At 32.6% G+C, this 21,295-nt stretch overlaps 3 protein-coding genes across 3 annotated transcripts; 2 read left to right on the top strand and 1 right to left on the bottom strand.

Moving 5' to 3' along the window:
- The first annotated feature begins 1,310 nt into the window (after positions 1-1,310).
- LOC136203151 (homeobox protein ATH1) lies at positions 1,311-4,634 on the top strand. Its single transcript, XM_065994229.1, has 5 exons — positions 1,311-1,895; positions 2,034-3,098; positions 3,677-4,038; positions 4,137-4,197; positions 4,294-4,634. The coding sequence occupies exons 2-5, from the start codon at positions 2,103-2,105 to the stop codon at positions 4,459-4,461; spliced, it is 1,587 nt and encodes a 528-aa protein (XP_065850301.1). The 5' UTR covers positions 1,311-1,895; positions 2,034-2,102; the 3' UTR covers positions 4,462-4,634.
- Positions 4,635-13,873: 9,239 nt separating this feature from the next.
- On the top strand, positions 13,874-15,085 carry LOC136202945 (inorganic pyrophosphatase 2-like). The gene is made up of 3 exons (XM_065993948.1): positions 13,874-14,280; positions 14,368-14,569; positions 14,651-15,085. Exons 1-3 carry the CDS (start codon positions 14,021-14,023, stop codon positions 14,924-14,926), a joined length of 738 nt encoding a protein of 245 aa, XP_065850020.1. The 5' UTR covers positions 13,874-14,020; the 3' UTR covers positions 14,927-15,085.
- A 1,142-nt stretch (positions 15,086-16,227) lies between these two features.
- LOC136202944 (protein NDL2) lies at positions 16,228-20,023 on the bottom strand. The gene is made up of 11 exons (XM_065993947.1): positions 19,756-20,023; positions 18,710-18,809; positions 18,446-18,543; positions 18,193-18,281; positions 17,913-17,973; positions 17,710-17,796; positions 17,554-17,631; positions 17,409-17,465; positions 17,272-17,327; positions 16,936-17,071; positions 16,228-16,847 (listed from the first exon to the last, which is right to left on the bottom strand). The coding sequence occupies exons 1-11, from the start codon at positions 19,813-19,815 to the stop codon at positions 16,626-16,628; spliced, it is 1,044 nt and encodes a 347-aa protein (XP_065850019.1). The 5' UTR covers positions 19,816-20,023; the 3' UTR covers positions 16,228-16,625.
- Between the last annotated feature and the right edge of the window lie 1,272 nt (positions 20,024-21,295).

Here is a 21,295-nt window from a genome sequence, read left to right as displayed (position 1 = left end):
AATGACCTAATACACCCATATATGAAAGATCAAGGGCTCAGTGTGTCTAAATGAAAGATCGAGGGTTTAATGCACCAAACAATGAAACATCATTGACTCAATGTGTCTAAATGAAAGATCGGGGACTTAATGCACCAAATAATGAAAGATCATGGGCCTCATGATGTTTTTTGCCAAAATAAATTTAAGAGGCACTAAAAGGTGGAGAGAGGTTCTCTATTAATAGAGAGGAGGAAGAGTCTCTTAGGCCATCTCCAACAGGCTAATCTATTTTTCCTACTTCAACTCTATTTTTTTCTACTTTATCTTCAATTATAGAGTTACTACAGTTTCTCTAACCATCTACTATATTTATAACACTAAAAAGAATATTTATATTAACAAATAATATTTTTTTATTATTATATTAATTTTATATACAATTTATTATATAGAATAATATTTTTATTCTTAAACAATCATTAAATCTAAAAATAGAGTAAGACATTTTGATTCTCCATATATAGAGTATCAAAAGTCTTACTCTAAAAATAGAGTAAGGTTTTAGAGAGCCACTGGAGTGCATTTTTACTCTAAAAATAGATTATAGAGAATGGTTGGAGATGACCTTAGTGATTTGAAGAGCCATTAAAAAACTGTTGGAGGTGAATTTTTATTTTTCCACCTTAAATTTTAACTTAAAAGTCAATTTAGGGAACGGTCGGAGATGCTACTAAAAAATACAATATTGTTTATAAGTAAGGGTAAAAGAATTTGCCACTACTTATAACATAAATACAAAAGGAGAGATTGAATATACAGTGAGCACATAGATCCTAAAAATGAAAGAATATGAAAAATGATGATAATGATTTATGATAGAGATCACCTGATAAAACAGTAGCATGATGGGTACCTAACCTAACCTAGCTTAGCTACCTCTTTTCTTATAGATTAATGATCACACCACTACTAATTAGCTATTTATATACAAAAGTAGCCGTGGCAGGCTCAGCAAAATGAGTTTTAGAAAAAGAAAGAAATTAGGATTTGTAATAAATTGATCAAAAGATCTCTTTCATCAGAGATTGATTTTGCTTGCATCACCCATACCCTTCCTTCCTTCCAAAGTACACTGATACAACAGTCTTTGCTTTAATGGATTTTTGATTTTGAAGAGAAACAAACAAACTCTCTGAGACAGTAGTGCATATTTATTATTGCTGATAAGCTTAAAACAGGCTAAAAGAACAAAGAAAAGAAAGAAGTTTTTCTACTTTTCATTTATGTATATATGTATATTAAAAGTGAGTGTTGAAATATGAGGCTGGCATGAACAGAAGTTAGAACAGAGAGAATCCAGATATTTAGATTGTGATGATTGCAGTAGCTAAGCCAAGCAGATAACGAAAGGTGGGATTGAAGCAAGGACAATTGGGCCCTCTGCATTTGAAATGAGTGCTTCTGCACCAAACTCTTTCTCTCTCTATTTCTTTTTGGGATTCTCTTTCTTGCTTTTAATGAGTTTTTCTGATCCACCTTTGTCTTTTTTCTCCAACTCCATTTTTGTGTTATTACGTGGTGGAGTGACACTCTGAATGGATTTCAGTTTCTTGGGTTTTGCATTCTTGAACTGATCATGCAACCAATTTAATAAATTTCACTTTTTTTTTCACCTTTTTTTCACTTTTTTTTTTGGGGGGGTAAAGAATAGTGAGCATGGTTCTTTTCTTTGTTAAAGAAGAAACAAAAGTTGCCACTGTTATGTGGCTTTTGATTATACACTTTCATGGAGAAAAAGAGTAAACCCAATGATTTGAACCAGATTTTGTATTGAAAATAGCTTTGTCCTGTGTTTTCTTAGGAACCCTATATATATCCATACAAACAGACACATCAAACCAATTTTATCAAAGGTTAGCCTTTTATTTTACTTTTGCTTAATTATTCATGAATAGTTCCATCTTTGAGTTCTCTTCTTTCTGTCTCTTGCTTTTCTTCTTTGCTGCCCTTTTGCTTAATTATTGATAAATTGTTTCATGATTACATCTTAGGATAAGCCTATTTTAACACTGAAAATGCTCTGCTATCCTACCGTTTGATTTTGTAAACTGTGTGCTACAATGGAGAATCGTTTGTTCAGTGTTCCTCTTGGAAGAAATTCTGTTCCAACAATGGAAGGAATAGCACCCAACTCACTTGCCGAGTTCGAATCGTTCGATCTCAACAATCAGAACCAGACATTGGACTGCTACAATTTGCTTTCTACATTGCAAGGCTCTTCAAGAGCAGAGCAATTTGTGAGTGGAATACCCTTTTCTGGTCCTGCACCACTTACCACCATTGTAGCTACAAGAAATGGTCGTCAAGAAAATGTGGCCACTTTTGCTATTTCAGAACCTCCAATATACCCTCTAGAGGCTTTAAGAACTTGTGTGTCCAACGAATTCGCTAATGGTTTGACTTCTTCATTCACATCTTCTGTGAATTATGGCTCTGATCAAGTATTTGGTAATGTGAATTCTAAGGGGGAAAGTAACCGATTTCCTGCTCCTGTTAGAGCTGAGTTTCAGCCTTTTAGCTGGATATCAACTAATAGTGTCAACATTAGCAACGATAATCTGTATGGCTCTTGTAATTTTAGTAATGAGCTATCACTGAGCCTTGCTACATCTCAACCTTCTGCAATCAATGGGACTAATATCTCGGATCAGTGCTCCGAGATAAGTTGTCCTGGGGGCTATACCCCCCGGTGCTTGAAAGAATCAACCTCTTCAAGCAGTAAGGAGCTTTCACTAAGTTGCAGTTCCTACAGGAATGGCAAATTCTCACATGTATTGTCAGGTTCCAAATATCTTCAAGTAGTTCAGGAAATTCTTACTCAAATTGCAAGTTATTCAATGGAGATCCTGGAACGAATGTGCTTTTCGACAGGCGGGATGAAGATGGGGACAAGTATCTCTTTCTCCTCCATGTATGCTACAGAGAGAGGGATGGGGTTGATCTGCCCTGATGAAACGCCTAACGAAGATGATGGATTCGAAGTTCATGTGGATCCTGCGCTGCGAAAACGAGCAATTGAAGCAAAGAAGGCACAATTGCTGACTCTTCTTCAAGTGGTAAGTTGATTCACTACTTATTAGCTACATTGCACTGATACTTTTCTTTAGTAGCGTTATTGCATTTCGTGTCCGTGTCAATGTTCGTTTATGCGATGTTAGAACTAATGTTTCCGATGTTTGTTTCCCTATCCGTGCAACATAGCTTATTAGGCCAAACTAGTTCATATAGTTGAAGGCATATGTTGTCCATTCTCAACAACAATCGATAGTGTAGCTGAAACTAGACATTGTAATTCAGGCTGTTATGTTATCTATTTGGACTCAGTTGCATTCTGCTCTTTGTTATCATCATATATTGAGATGTTAAAAATGTAACACAGCTTGATGATCATTGCAACCGAAACTAGACATTGTAATTCGGTCTGTGACGTTATCCATTTGAATTCAGTTGCATTCTGCTCTTTGTTATCATCATGTAGTGAGATGTTAAAAATGTACAGAGGTTGATGATCATTGCAACCGAAACTAGACATTGTAATTCGGGCTGTTACATTATCTATTTGAATTCAGTTGCATTTTGCTCTCTTGGTTTTATCATCATATTCATATATTGAGATGTCAAAAATGTAACACAGGTTGATGATCAATACAGCCAATGCCTAGATGAGATACACACAGTTGTATCGGCGTTCCACGCTGCAACAGAGTTGGATCCCCAAATGCACACTCGTTTTGTGCTCCAAACGATCTCATTCTTATACAAAAGCCTTAGGGAGAGGATCAGCAACCAAATCCTCGCAATGGGAGCACATGCCGATGGCGGTGGAGGTATGAGAGATTCAGAAGAAGGAGGTCATGAAAGTTGCTATTTCCAAAAGCAATGGACTCTCCAGCAACTCAAGAAAAGAGACCATCAACTATGGAAACCACAGAGGGGGTTACCAGAACGTTCTGTCTCAGTGCTCCGTGCTTGGATGTTTCAGAACTTCCTTCACCCGTCAGTCCTCATACTCATACTCTGCCATGAAAAGTATTGATAGCTTATAAAATGATCATTCAACATGATTAACAATTACAAAATCTGCATGATCTCAGGTACCCGAAAGACGCAGAGAAGCATTTGCTAGCAGTAAAGAGCGGGCTTACACGAAGCCAGGTGTGCAGAATGTTATGTTATGTTTTGTGTAGTTTTGTTAGATTTAGAGTTTGGTAGCTCTACTGATGTTTAAACATATTGTGTGATTATTACTAGGTTTCGAACTGGTTCATTAATGCAAGAGTTCGGCTATGGAAACCGATGATTGAAGAGATGTATGCAGAAATGAACAAGAGGAAAGGTCCTCAAAACGAGGAGGGAAGCAGCAACAATAATCACAGAAACCATATCAGCTTCAGCAATCTAAGATTTAATGTCAATTAATATCAGATAGATATATGGCATCCTTTTGATTGTTTATTAGAGGAGCAAATGTAGAATTCATAAATAGGAACAAGTGTATATAATGCTCCATAAAGTTGGGAAATCAAAAGGGTTTAATTATGTTATGTTAGAATGTCTCATTAAACAGATAACATTTTTAGCTCCTACTTAAATGCAATGAGATTATTTTTGTATGCGAATGCTTAATTATTATCCATTTCTCTTTACACAACAATTTTGCTTTTTTTTTTTTTTTTATGTTTGTTTTTCGTTTTTCAGGTTTATATAATTCACTTTTTATGTTTGTGTTAATCTCATCTATACTATATATAATTACGGAAGCAGAGAGAAATGAAGTCTTTTTGATGAGTTGTCAACGTAATAAAAAATCAGATTAAAAATATTTAATTAATTAAAATAAATATTTAATTAATTAAAAATAACAAATTTATATTTATAATATATTAAATAATTACTAGCCTATTTAATTAAAATAATAAAAGAAAGCAAGAGTTACGGGAAGATGAAAAAACACAAAGCAAAGGAAATCCAAAAGTCACAAATAAACTTCTATATAAAGCATGATAGATAGTATTCCACCATTATATTCATTGGTCACGATAGATAGTATTATATTTCTGAAGGTAAATATTCGATTTTTTTCATATGTTGTAGTTATTTTGTTCTCAATTATGTTGTTGTTTTATTTTTATTAAACAATAGTTGTTATAGTTTCATCTTTCAGATTCATTTCTGTTGTTACCCAGGTTCTATACATCTCGTTATCTTATCCATGTTTTCTTTTTTATTTGTCTTTTTTTTTTCCAAACTGATAGCTTCAATTGAAGAAATCCGACAGAAATAGAAGATGCATTAACAACTAAAACCGGAAAACACAAAAGTGTCAAAAATTACAAGAAATTCTTATGTTTCTCAAGGTAATTATTCGATTTTTTTCATATGTTGTAGTTATTTTTGTTCTCAATTGTGTTGTTGTTTTCTTTTTATTAAACAATAGTTGTTATACTTTCATTTTTCAGAGATGAAATTCCATTTCTGCCGTTACCCAGGTTCCATACCTCTCGCTACCTTATCCATGTTTTCTTTTTTATTTGTCTTTTTTTTTCAAAATGACTAAAATAAAGTTTTTGTAAATTTGTATTCTTTTTTAGTATATGTTGCTAGGTGTTATCGTTTCGATTGCTAACTCTTAAATAAAATTTAGATTTTCGGCTTTATATGAACTCAATTTTTGGTTTTCTCAATTGTACTGTTGTTTTATTTTTATTAAACAATTGTTGTTATAGTTTCATCTTTCAGAGATGAAATTCCATTTCTGTCGTTATCCAGATTTCATACCTCTCGCTACCTTATCCATGTTTTCTTATTTATTTATTTATTTTTCAAAATGACTAAAATAAAGATTTTGTATATTTGCATTCTTTTTTAGTATATGTTCCTAGGCGTTATCGTTTTGATTGTTAACTCTAACTAAAATTTAGATTTTCGGCTTTTTATGAACTCAATTTTTAGTTTTAATTGAAGTTAGATTAATTTTTCTAATTCGGAACATGTTGAAATCCACTCATTTTTTTAGTTTGAGTTTAGCTAATTGATATTGAGATAATTGTTTTTGCAACATTGGCTTATATAATTTTTAACTATTATATTATGGTTCGTACAAAATTGTTAGTATTTCAAGAGTTTTTAACAGATGAAAATGAAATATGATCATAGGACAAATTATTGAAAAATATTAATTAAGAAAATCTTATTATTTGAATCTCTTCAAATTCTCAAATGTTGAGCATAATGATTCTAATTAATATAATTAATTTCAAATATTAATTATAAAACGTTTTTTTTTTTTGTACTGAGTGGTTATAATTGCGATTTAATTCTATTTAACTAAAATTAATTTATGGACTTAATACTTCATTAAGAAAAAATAAAATGTTTAATTAATGGGCAAAAAATATTTTCACTCTCCTCTTTATACGCTTATGTCTCGACATTCTCTCTTATTTTTAAAAAAAAAACCCGAGAGGAAGATCGTTCTCTCCTAATTATCTTTTTCATCCCTTCATTTTTTTTTTCAATTCTTTTGTTTGTTTTTCTTACTTACAAAATTCAAGAATATATAATTATTAGAAAATATTAACGAAGTCAAATAAGTGATATCTGCGAGTATGGCTGATATTATATATAGTGAAAGAATGAAGAACAAATTGATCGAATGTCTTGATGAGATATTACGAGATGAAAATAGGAGAAATCATCATCTTAAACTGATTCAATTACATATATTGGGTATTGTAGCAGAATGAATAATTGAATTCAAATACTTGGTGATCATGAAATTCCATCAACCAAAATAATTATCATCAAGATGAATTTGTGACTAATTCTTATGAATTTTATTTTTTTATATGTAACATATTGAATTGATAAAGTTTCTTCATATGCAACATTAGAAAAGTATTGATTGTAATAGTTTATAGAATATTATATTGATGTTGCTTCCATTTTAACATAGATTGTAATTCTTTTATATCGTAGATATAATATTTAATTTTAATTATAGTTTAATTCAATTTTTGTTTAACCTATATTGTAATTCTTTTGTATCGTAAATATAATATTTAATTTTAATTATAGTTTAATTCAATTTTTGGTTTTTTATTATATTATAATATATTTCTTAATTAATCTGCTATTTTATTATTATTGTTTCACAGAATATTTGGAATATGAAAATGTATTAAAATTCCTAAAAAGTACAAATCATTGAATTTTGTAAAAATAAATAAATTATTCATCTTTAGTTAAAATTCTATAAAAAAAGTAGTCAATTATTTTTAAAATTAATTTAATTTCAATTATCATTAAAAAATATATATTAATTTCAAATATACATAATATAAATTTTTTTCATAGCATGATATAAAATTATTTAAAAGTAAATATGTTAATTTATTTATTTATCTAAATTATATAAAAGTTTCATACCCCGTGCATCGCACGGGTTTTCGACTAGTTGAGATTGAAGAACATATGAATATGATGATAACAAAGAGAGCAGAATACGATATTGTTTGTTTATGTGGCCTCAAATTAGAGGAGAGCAAAACTGAAAAAACCATATCAAAAATTAATTAACCATACATGTGGAATTAACTGATTTGTTAGTTGTATTATTTATTAGGTGTATTGCTCTTTGAGTATTCTAAAAGGTTTACATTTTTACTTTAGAATATAAACCGTGGACTGAGATTGTAAATTATCTTTTGGTGAAGAGATTAGAGATGAGCGAATGCAATGATGAGAAAGTAAGAGGGAAAACAAAAATAAAAGGTCAATTTGATAGTACCTTAAGGCTTGATTGGATAAAAGGTAGGGAATGGTTAATAAAGGAAGGGTAGAGAAAGTAAGGAAAGGGAAGGAAGAGGAAGGAATGGTAATTTCTAATCCTTCCAAACCCATCAAATTGGAGGGTTCAAAATTGGATGCAATTTGTTAAAAAGAAACCCTTCAAAACCCCTTCAAACCCTTACCCTCCTAATTTTTTTATGTTCCAAACATGGGTTTGTAGAAACCCTTACTAACCCTTCCTCCTCCCAAACAAGGGTTTCTATCAACCCTTACTAACCCTTCCCTTACTAACCCCTCTAAACCCTCCATCCAATCAAGGCCTTAGCGAAAATAATATGTATTGCAATTCCTTTTATGTACACTCTTAAAAAAATGCAAAACAAGTTTCTTTTCTTTCCTTTTCTCATTTTTCCATTTTGTCAATTATTCTTCCGTGTTTTTTTTTCACATTTTCACACTAGATTTTCTCGTTTTTTGTTTTTTTTCTCCTTTTTCAGGTTTTTATGTTTTTGCTGCTTTTACTTGTTTTCTACGTTCTAATATACACTAAACGACGTCCTTTTGATGAAAATAGTATGCACTTCAATTGCTTTTAGGGGCACTTTTAGGAAAAACCACAAAACATTTTTCACTTGCTCCCAACACTCACCTTGGACATTGTGAAAATAGAGAAAATAAACCGTAGGAAAAACGAAATCCATCTAGTAGAGACGACAACATTGATGACAGGGAGATCGACCCCAACAAACTACAAAGAACACCAGTGAATAGTAGAAGATGTTGTTTTAAAAAGGAAATCGGAAGGCATATTGATTGGGGAGAATTCGAGAGGAACTGGGAGAGAATCCAAACGAGATGAGAGATAACTTTTTGGTGAAGAAACTAGAGATGAAAGAAGGGAACAGAAACGATGAAAAAGAAATAGGAGAAACTCTAAGTAAAAACTAACACCAACCAATGATGTCGTTTCTTCAAAAAATGACGGTAATAGAGAAAATTTTAAGGGGGTAATTACTCTATGGTCACTGTATTAGGTATTTTCACTATATGATTACTAAACTTAACACTAAATTATGTAAAATAAAATACTACTAGTAGCGTTGATCCACTTTTTTTACCTTTATTATACTATTTCTATATTTTTCTTTCTCTTGTGTGTTAACAAAATATAAAGAACAATTGGAAAGAGAAATCCGTGGCTTATTCGGTGTAGATATTGTAAAACACGTAGGAGTCCGAGTCAGCATCAACGGTGAGAACTGAGAAGAAGTCTGTATTTGACCATATTTGGGTGAAATTTGTGTTTGGTGAAAGCTGCTAGTAGGGCGAGGGTCAACATGGATGAATGGTAAAGCTACTGAGAAGTGATTGCTGAATTAGAAAACGAAGGAAAAATGGTAAAACTGACATTAGAAGTTGACACTAGAGTCATTTGAAAAGTTAATTCGCCTAGTCTACTTTTGTTGTTGTCTTTGTCAGTTGGAAATCCTCGTAAATTCTTGTGGTTTTATATCATGTCTGACCTGTTTAACCAGTCCATTAATTGATCTTTGTTCAAACAGAATACCACCAGAAAAATAAAAGCAATAGGCATTAAGGGAAAACATGTCAATAATCCACCAATACAATGTCGGACATAATGGCTTTTACTGTATTCTCCGGATCTGCCCATCCTATTATTGTCAACTTCTGTTGAGGTGAAATCGAAGCGGGTAAGGTATGAATGAAGCCAGTAAAGTATAATGAATCCATTGATTCATATGAATCATACAAACAAGTAGCAGCTTCATCCCAAGCGGCAGATTACCCTCTACCATAGGTATACTATATAACGCTTGAAGATGTAGCTTATCCTTTGTTTGAAGGGATTAATCCAAGTAAAGGAGAGTAAGGTTGGAAGTTGTTTTTTTAGAGTAAATAATGGAACTTAAATGTTTGCTTTCTTTAGCCTTCAAATTCTAACTTCTAAATTGGGAAGTAATGTAAATTTTTAGTAAATTTAATTGATTCTTCTCTATATTTAAACTTTCAAAAGAAGTTTTACATTCTATAAACTTAATTTTTAACTTTCATTTCCACCACTTTTCTTCCCTTTCCATTACCTCTTTTAACTCTCACATTCGTTAACCTCCAAACTTCCAAACAAAGGCTTAGGTTACGTTTTGAAGTTAAGTCGAAAAGTGACTATAGGTATAATTTATCCAATTTTAAGGGCACTTTCGAAAAAAAACAACAAAGCAGTAGCATTAAAGATGCACGTTATTTATATAATGTTATAGGAAGTAATTGGACAACCAAGATCATAAAAAAAAAAAAATTAAAGTTACTCAGGGTATTATTGGAAGTAATTGGAGAACATAAAATTACCAAAATAACATAACGAATTGACAAAAGAATAATGTTATTGAAGGTGCTATTGGAAGTAATTGGAAAAAAGAACAAATTTTAGTTTTGTTTTCGGTTTCCTGATAAAGTTTGTCGCGACCTAAACCGTATATCACTGTTAAATTTTGGTGGGGAGAGTCAGACAATCAGCAGAAAATGCACTGGTTATCTTGGAAAAGCCTCAGTAAATCGAAAGATAAAGGGGGTTTGGGTTTTAGAGATGTCAAATCTTTCAACTTAGCCCTACTTGCAAAGCAAGGGTGGAAAATTCTCACCAAGCCTAACTGCCTTCTATCACAAATCCTAAAGGGTATATACTTTCCTTTTGGAGATTTCATTGGAGCAGAACCAGGACATAATCCATCATGGGATTGGTGCAGTATCCTTCAGGGACGTATTATTCTTCAAAAATGGGTTAGATGGCAGATGGGCAATGGTCGTTCAATTTGGTGTCCCCAGGATCCGTGGCTACCAACCTCTCATCCTTTTAAATTGAATTTGATGCCAAATGTTGGAATTGAACAATTGAGAGTGTCTGATCTCCTCCAACCTAATCAGACATCCTGGGATATCCATCGAATTGACCAACTCTTCACTCCGGAAGATGCCAGCTGTATTAAATGTATTCCTATCAGCCTCACTGGGATGGAAGACAAACGTATTTGGCATTCTCTAAGTCTGGGAATTATTTGGTCAAGTCTGGGTATAAAATAGCAAAAGATTTGTTATCTAGCAACCATGAGGCGAACCCTTTGCAAACCACTTATGGAAATTGCTAGATATGGAGAAAAATTTGGAGCTTGGAAATCCCCAATAAAATCAAATTCTTCCTCTAGAGCTTTCTCTGTGATCCCCTGCCAGTGAGAACAAACATTGCTCGAAGATGCCCCACCCAGAGCAAGATTTGTTGCTGGTGTGAAGAGGAAGAAGACGTGATCCATCTCTTCTTTCATTGACATATGGTGCGTACAATTTGGTTAGCTTCGCCACTTATGCTTCGCTCTAGTACCATTCCTGCTTCATCAAACATGGAAGCTTGGATGTTTATCTCGTCACGGCTCCAAACAGCAAATGACGGTGTGAGCCTCCTAATTTGGTTTAGTTTCATCATGTGGCGGATTTGGAAGGCTCGAAATGATCTTGCTTTCAACCAAAAGGTTTGGACCACGAAGGAAATTCTCTCTCAAGTATTGCTCAATTCAATGAATGGAATGACCACCTTACCACTTACAAGGTTGGTTCTTCGTCTCTGTGTGTCGGGGATTCCCCTATTCCTGAATGAATTCCTTCATGGTCCTTGCCACCAGAAAATTGGGTTAAGATCAATGTGGACGAGGGCTTTCGAGTTTCTTCCTTTACTGGAAGTTCTGGTATTCTTGCTAGGAATCATCTAAGCGAGATTGTAGGTATTGTTGCCTATTCATACCCTAAAGTGCAATCTGTTTTGATTGTCGAGGCTTATGCAATGCGGGAGGGAATTCTCTTAGCAACAATAAGGGGCTTCAACAAGGATGTTCAATTGTAAAGCAATTCTCTGCAGATAATTAATTGTCTTAACATTCCAGACTATGAAATTCTGATCTCTTGCTATAATATTGTGCAAGATATCTTTCATCTCTCCAAGAATTTTGTGAAGTGTTACTTCTTATATGTTAATAGGAATTGTAATTGGGCGGCTCACTGTTTAGCCTCTAAAGCCCTTAGCGAACCTCTTTTTGATTTAGATTTTAATTTGCTTCTCTGTTGGTTTTTAGAGAAGAATGGTGCTAAGTTGTAATTCTCTTCATTTTAATACACAACTATCGTTTCAGTTAAAAAAACATCCACTTTTAAAGTATTACTTTTCCACGTTTTTCGTTTATTCCATTTTCCTTTTATCTTTTATCTTTTCTCATTTTTACTTTTATATTTTTTCGCCTTTTTAGGTTACCACGTTTTTTTCATTTCCTCGATTTTTTCGTTTTACCGTACAATAAACAACGTTTTTTCATTATCCCACACAACTATCCTTAGAGTAATAGGGATGCCAAAACCAAGTAGATTGAAACAGAAGCAAGATTAGAACTTCTAAAATGAGGTTGAAGTCACGAATGGAACCTCTTGGTTTGAGATTTTAAGTTCTTTGTGTTCTTATGGACCTAGAACAAGGTGTTTAAGGTATGTGATTATTGATTTTGTAGAAATAAAGAAGTCTTTTCTCCCTAAATCCAAAAGATAGCTTTTTGATTATGAAATGTGCATCCCTCTCTAATCTGTCATAGCTCCCTTTTTATAAAGTCATTTGTTAGATAAAGTGCAACTTTTTTACTTAATTTCTTATGCAATAGCAGTTACATACGACACTCAAAATTCTGACATAGCTCACTGACTGGTCTCCTAATGAATGTTTTGTACACCCACAAGCTTTCCCACGTGGTTCGCCTCTTGACCCACGTCGTCGGGCCAAAAAAAGGGACGAACCCTTGACGTGTTTCATTACTTTTCATCGAACGACTAATGCTTTTTCGGGATTTGAATTTCTGTACTTTGGAAGGCCGTACAACAAAGGATGTTCATCGCATGTCACAAAAGAGGGATGTATGGCACGAAAAGGTGTTTCTTCACATTGGTATTTCTAGAGATTTTCTTACTCTTTAGTTTTGGATGCCCCATTCAGCATTAGACCTCTAGGGTCAAAAACTAGTGCTTACAATAGTCTCTTTCAATAAAAATCTTTCTATTGAATTTACAACATCCTTATAATTCGGAGTTTCAACCTCTCCATATAGATTAAAAAATCTCGTCCAATATATTTTTCCACTCTTTCCTTTTTCTCCATATAGGCTCTGCCTCTGCCTCTACTTCAATCTCAATTTTTTGTTGAAGGTCTTCACTAATTTCATCAACATTCTCCATATTACTATATCTCTAGAGTCAATAATTTTCTATGAGGAACTACTAAACTCAATCACTTACTGTCCTTACTCTTCAATTAAACTGTTGAGTTCTATCGGACTCTTTGCTCATTAAGGAGGGCAAAAAGAAAGATAAAAAGATTGATTTGGTTCATTGAGTGTTCATGAGATCATTTTTGAGAAAAAAGACTATGAATTCGATTTTTAATGGAGTGTGTTTCTCCTTATTGTGCGAAATAAACAATGTCTATTATTGCTCTATCATTATCTATTGTATGGAAGATGCAAATTCAAGCTTTTCTGATGGATTTCTAGATTGTAATTTTTTAATTCATTATGTCGAGATGTATTATTTTTTCTATGAATGAAACAATTATCTTTATTCTAAAAAATAAACGATTAGAATATAATAAAAAAAATGGACATTCTAAAAAATAAAAAACAGATTACAAAATAGTAAAAATGGACATTCTTATGAATTCAAAACGGCAATATATATAAAATAAAGTTTTAGTGCGTATTTTAGAAAAACCATATAAAAATTATGATTTGATAGAAATAAAAAAAAATGAGGGCAATTTAGGTAATATAGTGATGAAATAAAAACACTTGTGTCGTACTCCAACTGCTTTCCAATTCATGCTGGATTGGAACTCTAATCCAACAAATTAAAGATATATATATTTATTTTGAAAAAGCGTGGCAAATGCTATGTACAATAACCAATACCTTTATCGTTAGGAATAGAATCCTAAATAGTTTGGAATCCTTTTATGCATCAGAACCCACTACAACTCCAATCAATCACCATATATGTTATGTTAGTGCTTTCTAAGTTGTAATCAATTCAGCGCTCCCTCCCTATAGAAACCCTTAGTTAGAGTTTCCATATTCAAGTGGTGCCGGAAATGGAGAAATCAATGCTCGTTTTCGATTTCGATAAAACCCTAATTGATTGCGATAGCGATAACTGGGTGGTGGAAAAGCTTGGTCTCATTGATATCTTCACCCAGCTTCTCCCTACCACGCCATGGAATTCTCTAATGGATCGGATGATGATGGAGCTTCATTCCAGGAATTACACTATTCAAGATATTGCAGATTGCTTGAAACAGATTCCATTTAATCCTACGATTATCTCTGCTATTAAAGCAGCCCATGCTTCTGGGTAACTTGTTCAATTCGTTTTTCAATTTTATTTTCTTGGTTAATATGATTGAATTCCATCCATAATTTTGTATTGAAATATGATCAGTTGTGATTTGAGGATAGTAAGTGATGCAAATGTGTTTTTTATAAAGACAATATTGGAACATTATGGGTTGATGGATTGCTTCTCTGAGATAAAAACAAACCCAAGTTATGTTGATGATCAAGGCAGGCTCAGAATCTTACCATACCATGATTTCAACATATCTTCTCATGGCTGCACCATCTGCCCTCCCAACATGTGCAAGGTTTTTAATTGTCTCCATCTTTTACCTACAATATATATTCATCTATATTCTTAATTAGAGTATAGTATGGTATGGATGCAGGGTGCAATGATAGAAAAGATGAGAGGTGGAAGTAAGATGAAGATAGTGTATGTTGGGGATGGAAGTCCTGATTATTGTGCCACTTTGAAGCTTCAAAAAGGAGATATTGTAATGCCCAGAATCAATTTTCCACTATGGGATTCCATACAAACCAATAAACATCTTGTGATGGCAAATATTGAAGAATGGGAGGAGCAGGAAGACTTGGCCGCCAAGCTGCTCAATTTCATTCAAGACAAACCTCACCCATGGATACCCATTCATTGCAAGTTGTAGTTGTAGATACCCTTTGGAATGGGCTGGGCTGGTCTGGTCATGGACTCCAGTCTTGTTATTAGTTTGAATATGCACAACTATCTCTATACTATATATTATGTTATTTAGGCTATTACCAACATATCTATATGTTGTTCAACAACTTGTACTTTATGCTCATATCGTTTTCCTATAATACTTCTCATATGCATATTCACACCACACTTCTCTAATATATAATTTAAAATTGCACAAATATTTTTAGCAATATAACACAATTGTTTTTTTTTTTTTTTAAGTAATATACCACAATTGTTACTTTTAAAATATAATATTTTTTACTCACCTATTTTTATTAGTAAGTTAATTCAGAGATTTAAAATAATAAAATTAAAAGTTATTCTTTCAATTATACTTTTAAATCTTGTTTTTTTTTATAGATACTTTTAAATATCGTTGAAACTCAAAATGGCTACAAAATATCATTTTAGGATGTAAAGACTCTTGTCTGAGAGCAATTGATTCCTTCGATTTCCTTCCATACCCAAACTCTTCCTTTTTCTGTGCGATTCTGACTGTTGCTCTTCATCTTTGCTGCTATAAGTTTCTTTCGTTATTCCAGTGATTCCATTTTTTCTTGTTTTCCTTATGTTTTGGTTTTTATTGCACCCTGTTTTGATCTCTACTATTTTATTACTTGTTATAGCAAAACATCATAGAATTGGGTTATTGACATTATAGTATTAAATAGTTTGATTTAATTTGAAGTATTAGATGTTTTTGATGAATTAATAAAATATGTAATTTACATTAAAAGCTCTATATAGGAATAGATTTGGGACCGAGTTATTTGTATAACAATTGAATGGTTATTACTAAATAGAGTTTGGTCATAGAGGTTATTACCAAATTGGAACCGAGTTTTTTTATAACAAAATAAAGATTATTCCTATATAAAGGTTTTACTGTATATATTTTTATATGTTATAAAATTAATTGTATAAAAATTTACCGGGCCAACGTGTCTTATAATTTTTATGTCTTATATTAATACCATTTGTCACATCCACACCTGAGTCGGTGGCTTCATATTATGAAAGTGATTTATAAAAACATGTGAATATAATAATAATAATCTCAAATAGTCCTATCAATTTGGAGTTAATTATAACCTAACTTAAAAGGTATGTGTCAATTTCTTGCTTACTAGTCCACCTAGCTAAGTTACATCATTTAATTGCATGCAGCACTAGTTAAAAAGAAAAGAAAAGAAAAAGGCATCCATCCATCTCCAGCAAATTAAAATTAAAATATGCAAGAAAGAAAGAAAGAAAGAGGTCTTCAACTTTATAAATTATACTGTATATGATAACTGTGCTACTTAAGTTTACATAAAATTCTAAACCAATCATAAATATACAATTGAATTGAGTTGCCAACCTCAAAGAATAAACTCAACATCCACCTCTTTCCTTTATTTCTCTTCTCTACTATTATTATTATCACTTTCCAAAATTATTTCAAGGATTTACAACCTCCACTAACTCTATCATTATAAACCAAAGAATCCCAAACTTTGCTTCCTTTCTATCATTCATATATTTCTTTCTCTCTTTCTAATCTATCTACAATCTTCTACTAATGCCCCCTGCTTTTTTTCTTTTTTTATCTTTCCCAATCAATAGATTACAAAACCATTCTTCCCGTCCAAACCCCCCTTTCATACTTCCATAGATATTCGTGTTTTTATCGGTTTTAACTTCAATCCCATGCTTTCAGGGGATAAGAGCTCCGCGGAAATGCAGAGCGGACTCAAAGGGCTTCTAGGGCTAACACTTAACTTAGGTGGTTTGTACATACCATATCCCATTAGGAAGTACTCCATTGGTATTAACATCGCGTGAGGTTGCTCTTCTGTCACTATTGACCCACATGCCTGAACCTGTAGGTACCAAAAGCCTCTATTCAACATCATATTTCTATTGTTGTAAGTTTATGATAAACAAGAAAGTATGAAATTCTCTGCATACCTCTACTAAGGCACTATATCTTCTGTCTAGCTTCGATGTCATGTGGAGAGCCTCCGAATGAAATGGAGAATTCTCCCCTACAAATATTAACGAACGACAATGCAGATTCCTCAGTCCATCGCTAAGGTCTGGCCTCCTACAAGATCGTGAAAATAATATCAAATCAAAAGGCTAAAGCATGTAGCACCTTATTCCCCTGTGTGGTGAACATACAACAATCAAACCGTGCCCCAGTGCCATGGAAAATCATTCCCAACAACCACATCAAAGACTTTTTCATTTCCATGTATTCACTGTGCACCACTAAGAAGAACTGCGTAAAGAAACAGTCATTACCCATTTAATGCTTCAAGAAACTGCAGAACGTTTGAACTCTGCCTTTCGTCGAGCAACTAACAAAAAAAAACAGATATCAGCAACTAGGGAAGTACCAGGAAAGAATGTTATCAAACAAATAGAGCCGCAAGACTAACTCGTCTGCAGGTCTGCACTATATCTGATTCTGGTAATTGAGGACTTCCACGAGCTTCCTGCAGCCACAAGTTAGAACCCAGTTATTTTTAATCAATCCAATCCCAGAAGCACATAATCTTCAATAAACTAGAATCACGAGAATACCTTGCTGAAATACCGCTTCAGCAAAAACTCCTTCACCACTCTACACATGCCATAGTAATACAGTAAATTAGACATAACCTGCAAATATTCATTATCATTAATAAGAACAATAATCGGGCAATCACCAACTAAAAGAAAACAGTTTAGAAAAAGTACCTTATTGCACAACCATTCTGTCCATGAGGGTGCTTGGCACAGAGGAGAAATAAGTATTAAACCAAGAACTCGTTGCCTATATTTCATCTGTTGCAAAGCAAATTTAAAATCAAGAAATAAATTCCAGCATCACAGAAAAAAAAAAAAAAAAAAAGTAACCACTAAAAAGGTAAATTATTGTGAATCATGCCAATAGAACATACAGCAAATAGTGTAAGAACATAAGCTCCAGCTGTAACCCCCATACACATCACTGCACCAAGTCTGGGAAGATAAAAGAAAACACATCAGTTTATTTCTTTCCTATTTTGTCCAAATAACAGGGGATGATGATGGCATACCCAAAAAAAAAAAAAAAAAAAAACACTCAAATCATGTAGTTGGTAATTCTTGTCACATTTTTCAAATGTAAAGCCCATACGAATTGAAATTAAGATGATAACATACGCACAAAGCAGAGGACATATGTTGAAGCATCGTTACCCAAAATAGTTGAGGATCTCAGGGATTTGGTCCGCTAAGTCATCAACGGTAAGAAAAGGATCATCAGGGCTAATTGTGGGAGCTCCTAACTGCAAAAGTTCTTGAAGAAAGTGCTATATAAGAAACAGAGGAGAGTTGCAACATTCATAATAAAGACAAGGCATCAACAAAGCATGACGACTTTTTTTTATCTGTAGATCATTTGACCAAAAATATGCACAAAATTATACAGTAAAGCAATCAAGCCACAAACCTCATGTCCAGGGGGACTGATATGATATATGCAAAAGTTGTGAAGCAGCAGAGAACATGCTTCTGGACAAAAAAATAATCCTTGAAAGCAAGACATGTCTGTTCAAAACATATAAAGACAAAAGTTAAAGAGCTTGGTTGCTACCATGTCCATAAAAAGAAAAACAATCACACTGAACTCATATCTTCCATTCTCAAGCCACAACTTGAGAACTTGTCACAGAAAATGAATCTCCAGCTATTCAATTTTTACTTTTTTACTTACAGTTTAGAGCTAAATCAGGATAAGTAATGAGAGCCGGCTTGTCCTGATCTCCATATACAGAAACAGATACACAACCATGGAAAGTTTTAATAAGAAACTCCTGCAGGAAAATTTACATAAGAATCTTTAGTCAGATAACATTCCAAAAATAAAATCATGTGATCTCCAGCCTTGATATCATTCTTTATCTCCCATAATTAACGTACAGAAAAGAAAATAGTTGCAATTTGCAAAAACAAGTGAAGAGGCAAACTTTCAAAATGCAATTTCCCATCATAAAGGCTCACATCCTTTTAGTTGTTATTCGACTAGCTGACAAACGAAAACATCTATTACCCAAGTTAAGCATATTTCTCTTACGGAGACAGACTAGCATGTGCACAAGTTCCTTTCTGATAAATTTGACTAAACTAAATTTCCCATTGAGGTATGTAAAGATTGGCCAATTTGAAAATGTACATCTTTACTTAAATTTTTATATTCTTTCACTCCAATTGACCTCATTATGGGACATAATTTAACCATTATTAAAATTGGAAAGGCATTTACTATAATGGCTAACTGATTCAGAGCATTTAATACTGACAAGGATCATATTATATAAAAGAATCATTTCAGTTAAGTTAAACAAATTCACAAAGCCTAAAACTCAGGATTTGTAAAAGCCCCCGTTCTGCATTTTAGAAAAGAATCAATTTTAGAAAATAGTGCATCCAATGACTGCACAAGGTTAACTCAAAAGTAAAACTATATAAGTTGATACAATAAGCAATCAATAATAATTTTTTTACTAATATGGCATCACAATATCTGGCTAATTTGGCAACCCAAAATAGAACTAAAGACCAAGTAAAATATGGAAGCATAATAGATCAACAAAATCAACAATGATCATCTGTAATTTTCCACACAATCAGAAACTCTGGTAGTGGGGACCAAATTTATATTTTCAAACCCGGTGATTTCTTATCCTTTTCACGGCATTTTGATAATAAGACCAGAATACAGGAAGAAAAAGCATTAATACATATGTAAATGCAGGTTACCTTTCCGGCAAGAGAGGGAGTATCCATATCAATGGAGATTGAGTCGCTTGAATCCGCCATTCCCCTCTCTTTCAATGTTTCCTGTGTCTTTCCTCCCTCTGTATGTGTAAATAAAAATATCAATTCAATGATAACTTTGGCTCGGCCTCCTCTCCATGGCTTAAATATCCAAATCTCTCGCTTTCTGTGAAATTATTTTCTCTCTTTAAAAAAGAAAAAAAAAAGAAACAAGTTATAACTCGGAGCGAGTCACCGACGCTGGATTGTGCAGTAATAGAGAGATGGTAGGGGAACTCACGAGAGGTCCGTACTTAATGATGGTAACCTGAGACTCTGGTTAAATTAACTAGAGTTAGCTAGGCCGACAGTTTTTCCACATTTACTATTTTGCCCTCACTATTCTCCTTGGATATCCTTTTCCATCTTTACAATTATTATAATCATTTGGCCCTCTGTTGACTTTTGACTAACCTAGTATATTTTTTATTCAGTAAAATACATTTATGATAACCTATTTATTAATATTGGATTTCATTTTTTGAAAGGATTCATATTGGATTTCTTTTTTATTTTAAGGATTAATATTGGATTTCTAAATTTTATTTTGCCAAGTAAAATTTTTAAACTTTATATTATATTAATATTAAGAGGGTGTTTGTTTCAGCTTTTCGAAATAGCGTTTAGCGTTTCACTCCAAAACGCAGGAAATATAGCGTTTGGTTAAATTTATATAACCGCAGCGTTTAGTATTTTCTCTGGAAACGGCAGCGTTTTGGAGCGTTTCACGAAAAGCTTGTATTTGGAGCTTTTCACAAACAGCTATTTTTAGTTATATGTTATTGACAAAATTATCTTTCTTATTTCCATAAAATATGTTTATTCTTTAACATTATTTATATTTCTACAACATAATTACCGGGCGAACAAGGTTTTATTGCGTTCAATAAATTTTTTATTTTTTATATAGATTATTTTTATTAATCTGTGTAACACGTTTTTTATTTTATAATAGGATAATGTGCAAAAATACCTCTAATATTTGTAGCTAGGAGGAATTTTACCCTTAAAGTCATCCCTAGTTTTAGCAGCCAAAAGCAATTTTATGTGCATTTTTTCACATTTTAAATCCGAACAGCAACAGTTCAATATAATTTTACCAAACACTAGTAATTAAATAGCTAACAGCAACAGCTTACTGTAACTGCAAACAGCTAACAGCAAACAGACCTTAATATATAAATCAAAGAAAATATATTTAAAAAATTAAGTTAATGATAAATTCAATAAATTTAACTGCGTCATTATTTTTTATTTTTTTAACCATATTATCATAAATTATAGTCAAATACACCTTTCCAAATTCCAAGTTATCATTTCTTTAAAAAAAAATTAACAATTATTTCAATTTAGACTCTAATATTAGTAGCAATATAATTCAAGTAATTATCAATATATTTTACTACTAATTAAAATTGATTTGAGTGGTTAAGAGTTTTAAATCGTTTAAGCTAAATTTTGAATTTGAATCCTAACGTATGTA

The sequence above is a fragment of the Euphorbia lathyris genome, chromosome 8 (genome assembly GCF_963576675.1).
Source record: "Euphorbia lathyris chromosome 8, ddEupLath1.1, whole genome shotgun sequence".
Taxonomy (NCBI): Eukaryota; Viridiplantae; Streptophyta; class Magnoliopsida; order Malpighiales; family Euphorbiaceae; genus Euphorbia; species Euphorbia lathyris.
This window is presented reverse-complemented; position numbering and strand designations above follow the sequence as displayed.

What these genes read in the sequence shown, in the direction of transcription:
- LOC136203151 (XM_065994229.1), top strand. Translation starts at nt 2,103, where the DNA reads ATGGAGAATCGTTTGTTCAGTGTTCCTCTTGGAAGAAATTCTGTTCCA. An exon ending in TGCTGACTCTTCTTCAAGTG is followed by an intron (nt 3,099 to 3,676) that starts GTAAGTTGATTC and finishes AATGTAACACAG; the next exon opens with GTTGATGATCAATACAGCCA. An exon ending in GCGGGCTTACACGAAGCCAG is followed by an intron (nt 4,198 to 4,293) that starts GTGTGCAGAATG and finishes GATTATTACTAG; the next exon opens with GTTTCGAACTGGTTCATTAA.
- LOC136202945 (XM_065993948.1), top strand. Translation starts at nt 14,021, where the DNA reads ATGGAGAAATCAATGCTCGTTTTCGATTTCGATAAAACCCTAATTGAT. An exon ending in AAAGCAGCCCATGCTTCTGG is followed by an intron (nt 14,281 to 14,367) that starts GTAACTTGTTCA and finishes AAATATGATCAG; the next exon opens with TTGTGATTTGAGGATAGTAA. An exon ending in GCCCTCCCAACATGTGCAAG is followed by an intron (nt 14,570 to 14,650) that starts GTTTTTAATTGT and finishes GTATGGATGCAG; the next exon opens with GGTGCAATGATAGAAAAGAT.
- LOC136202944 (XM_065993947.1), bottom strand. Translation starts at nt 19,815, where the DNA reads ATGGCGGATTCAAGCGACTCAATCTCCATTGATATGGATACTCCCTCT. An exon ending in TCCTGATTTAGCTCTAAACT is followed by an intron (nt 18,544 to 18,709) that starts GTAAGTAAAAAA and finishes TGTTTTGAACAG; the next exon opens with ACATGTCTTGCTTTCAAGGA. An exon ending in GAGATCCTCAACTATTTTGG is followed by an intron (nt 17,974 to 18,192) that starts GTAACGATGCTT and finishes TTATCTTCCCAG; the next exon opens with ACTTGGTGCAGTGATGTGTA.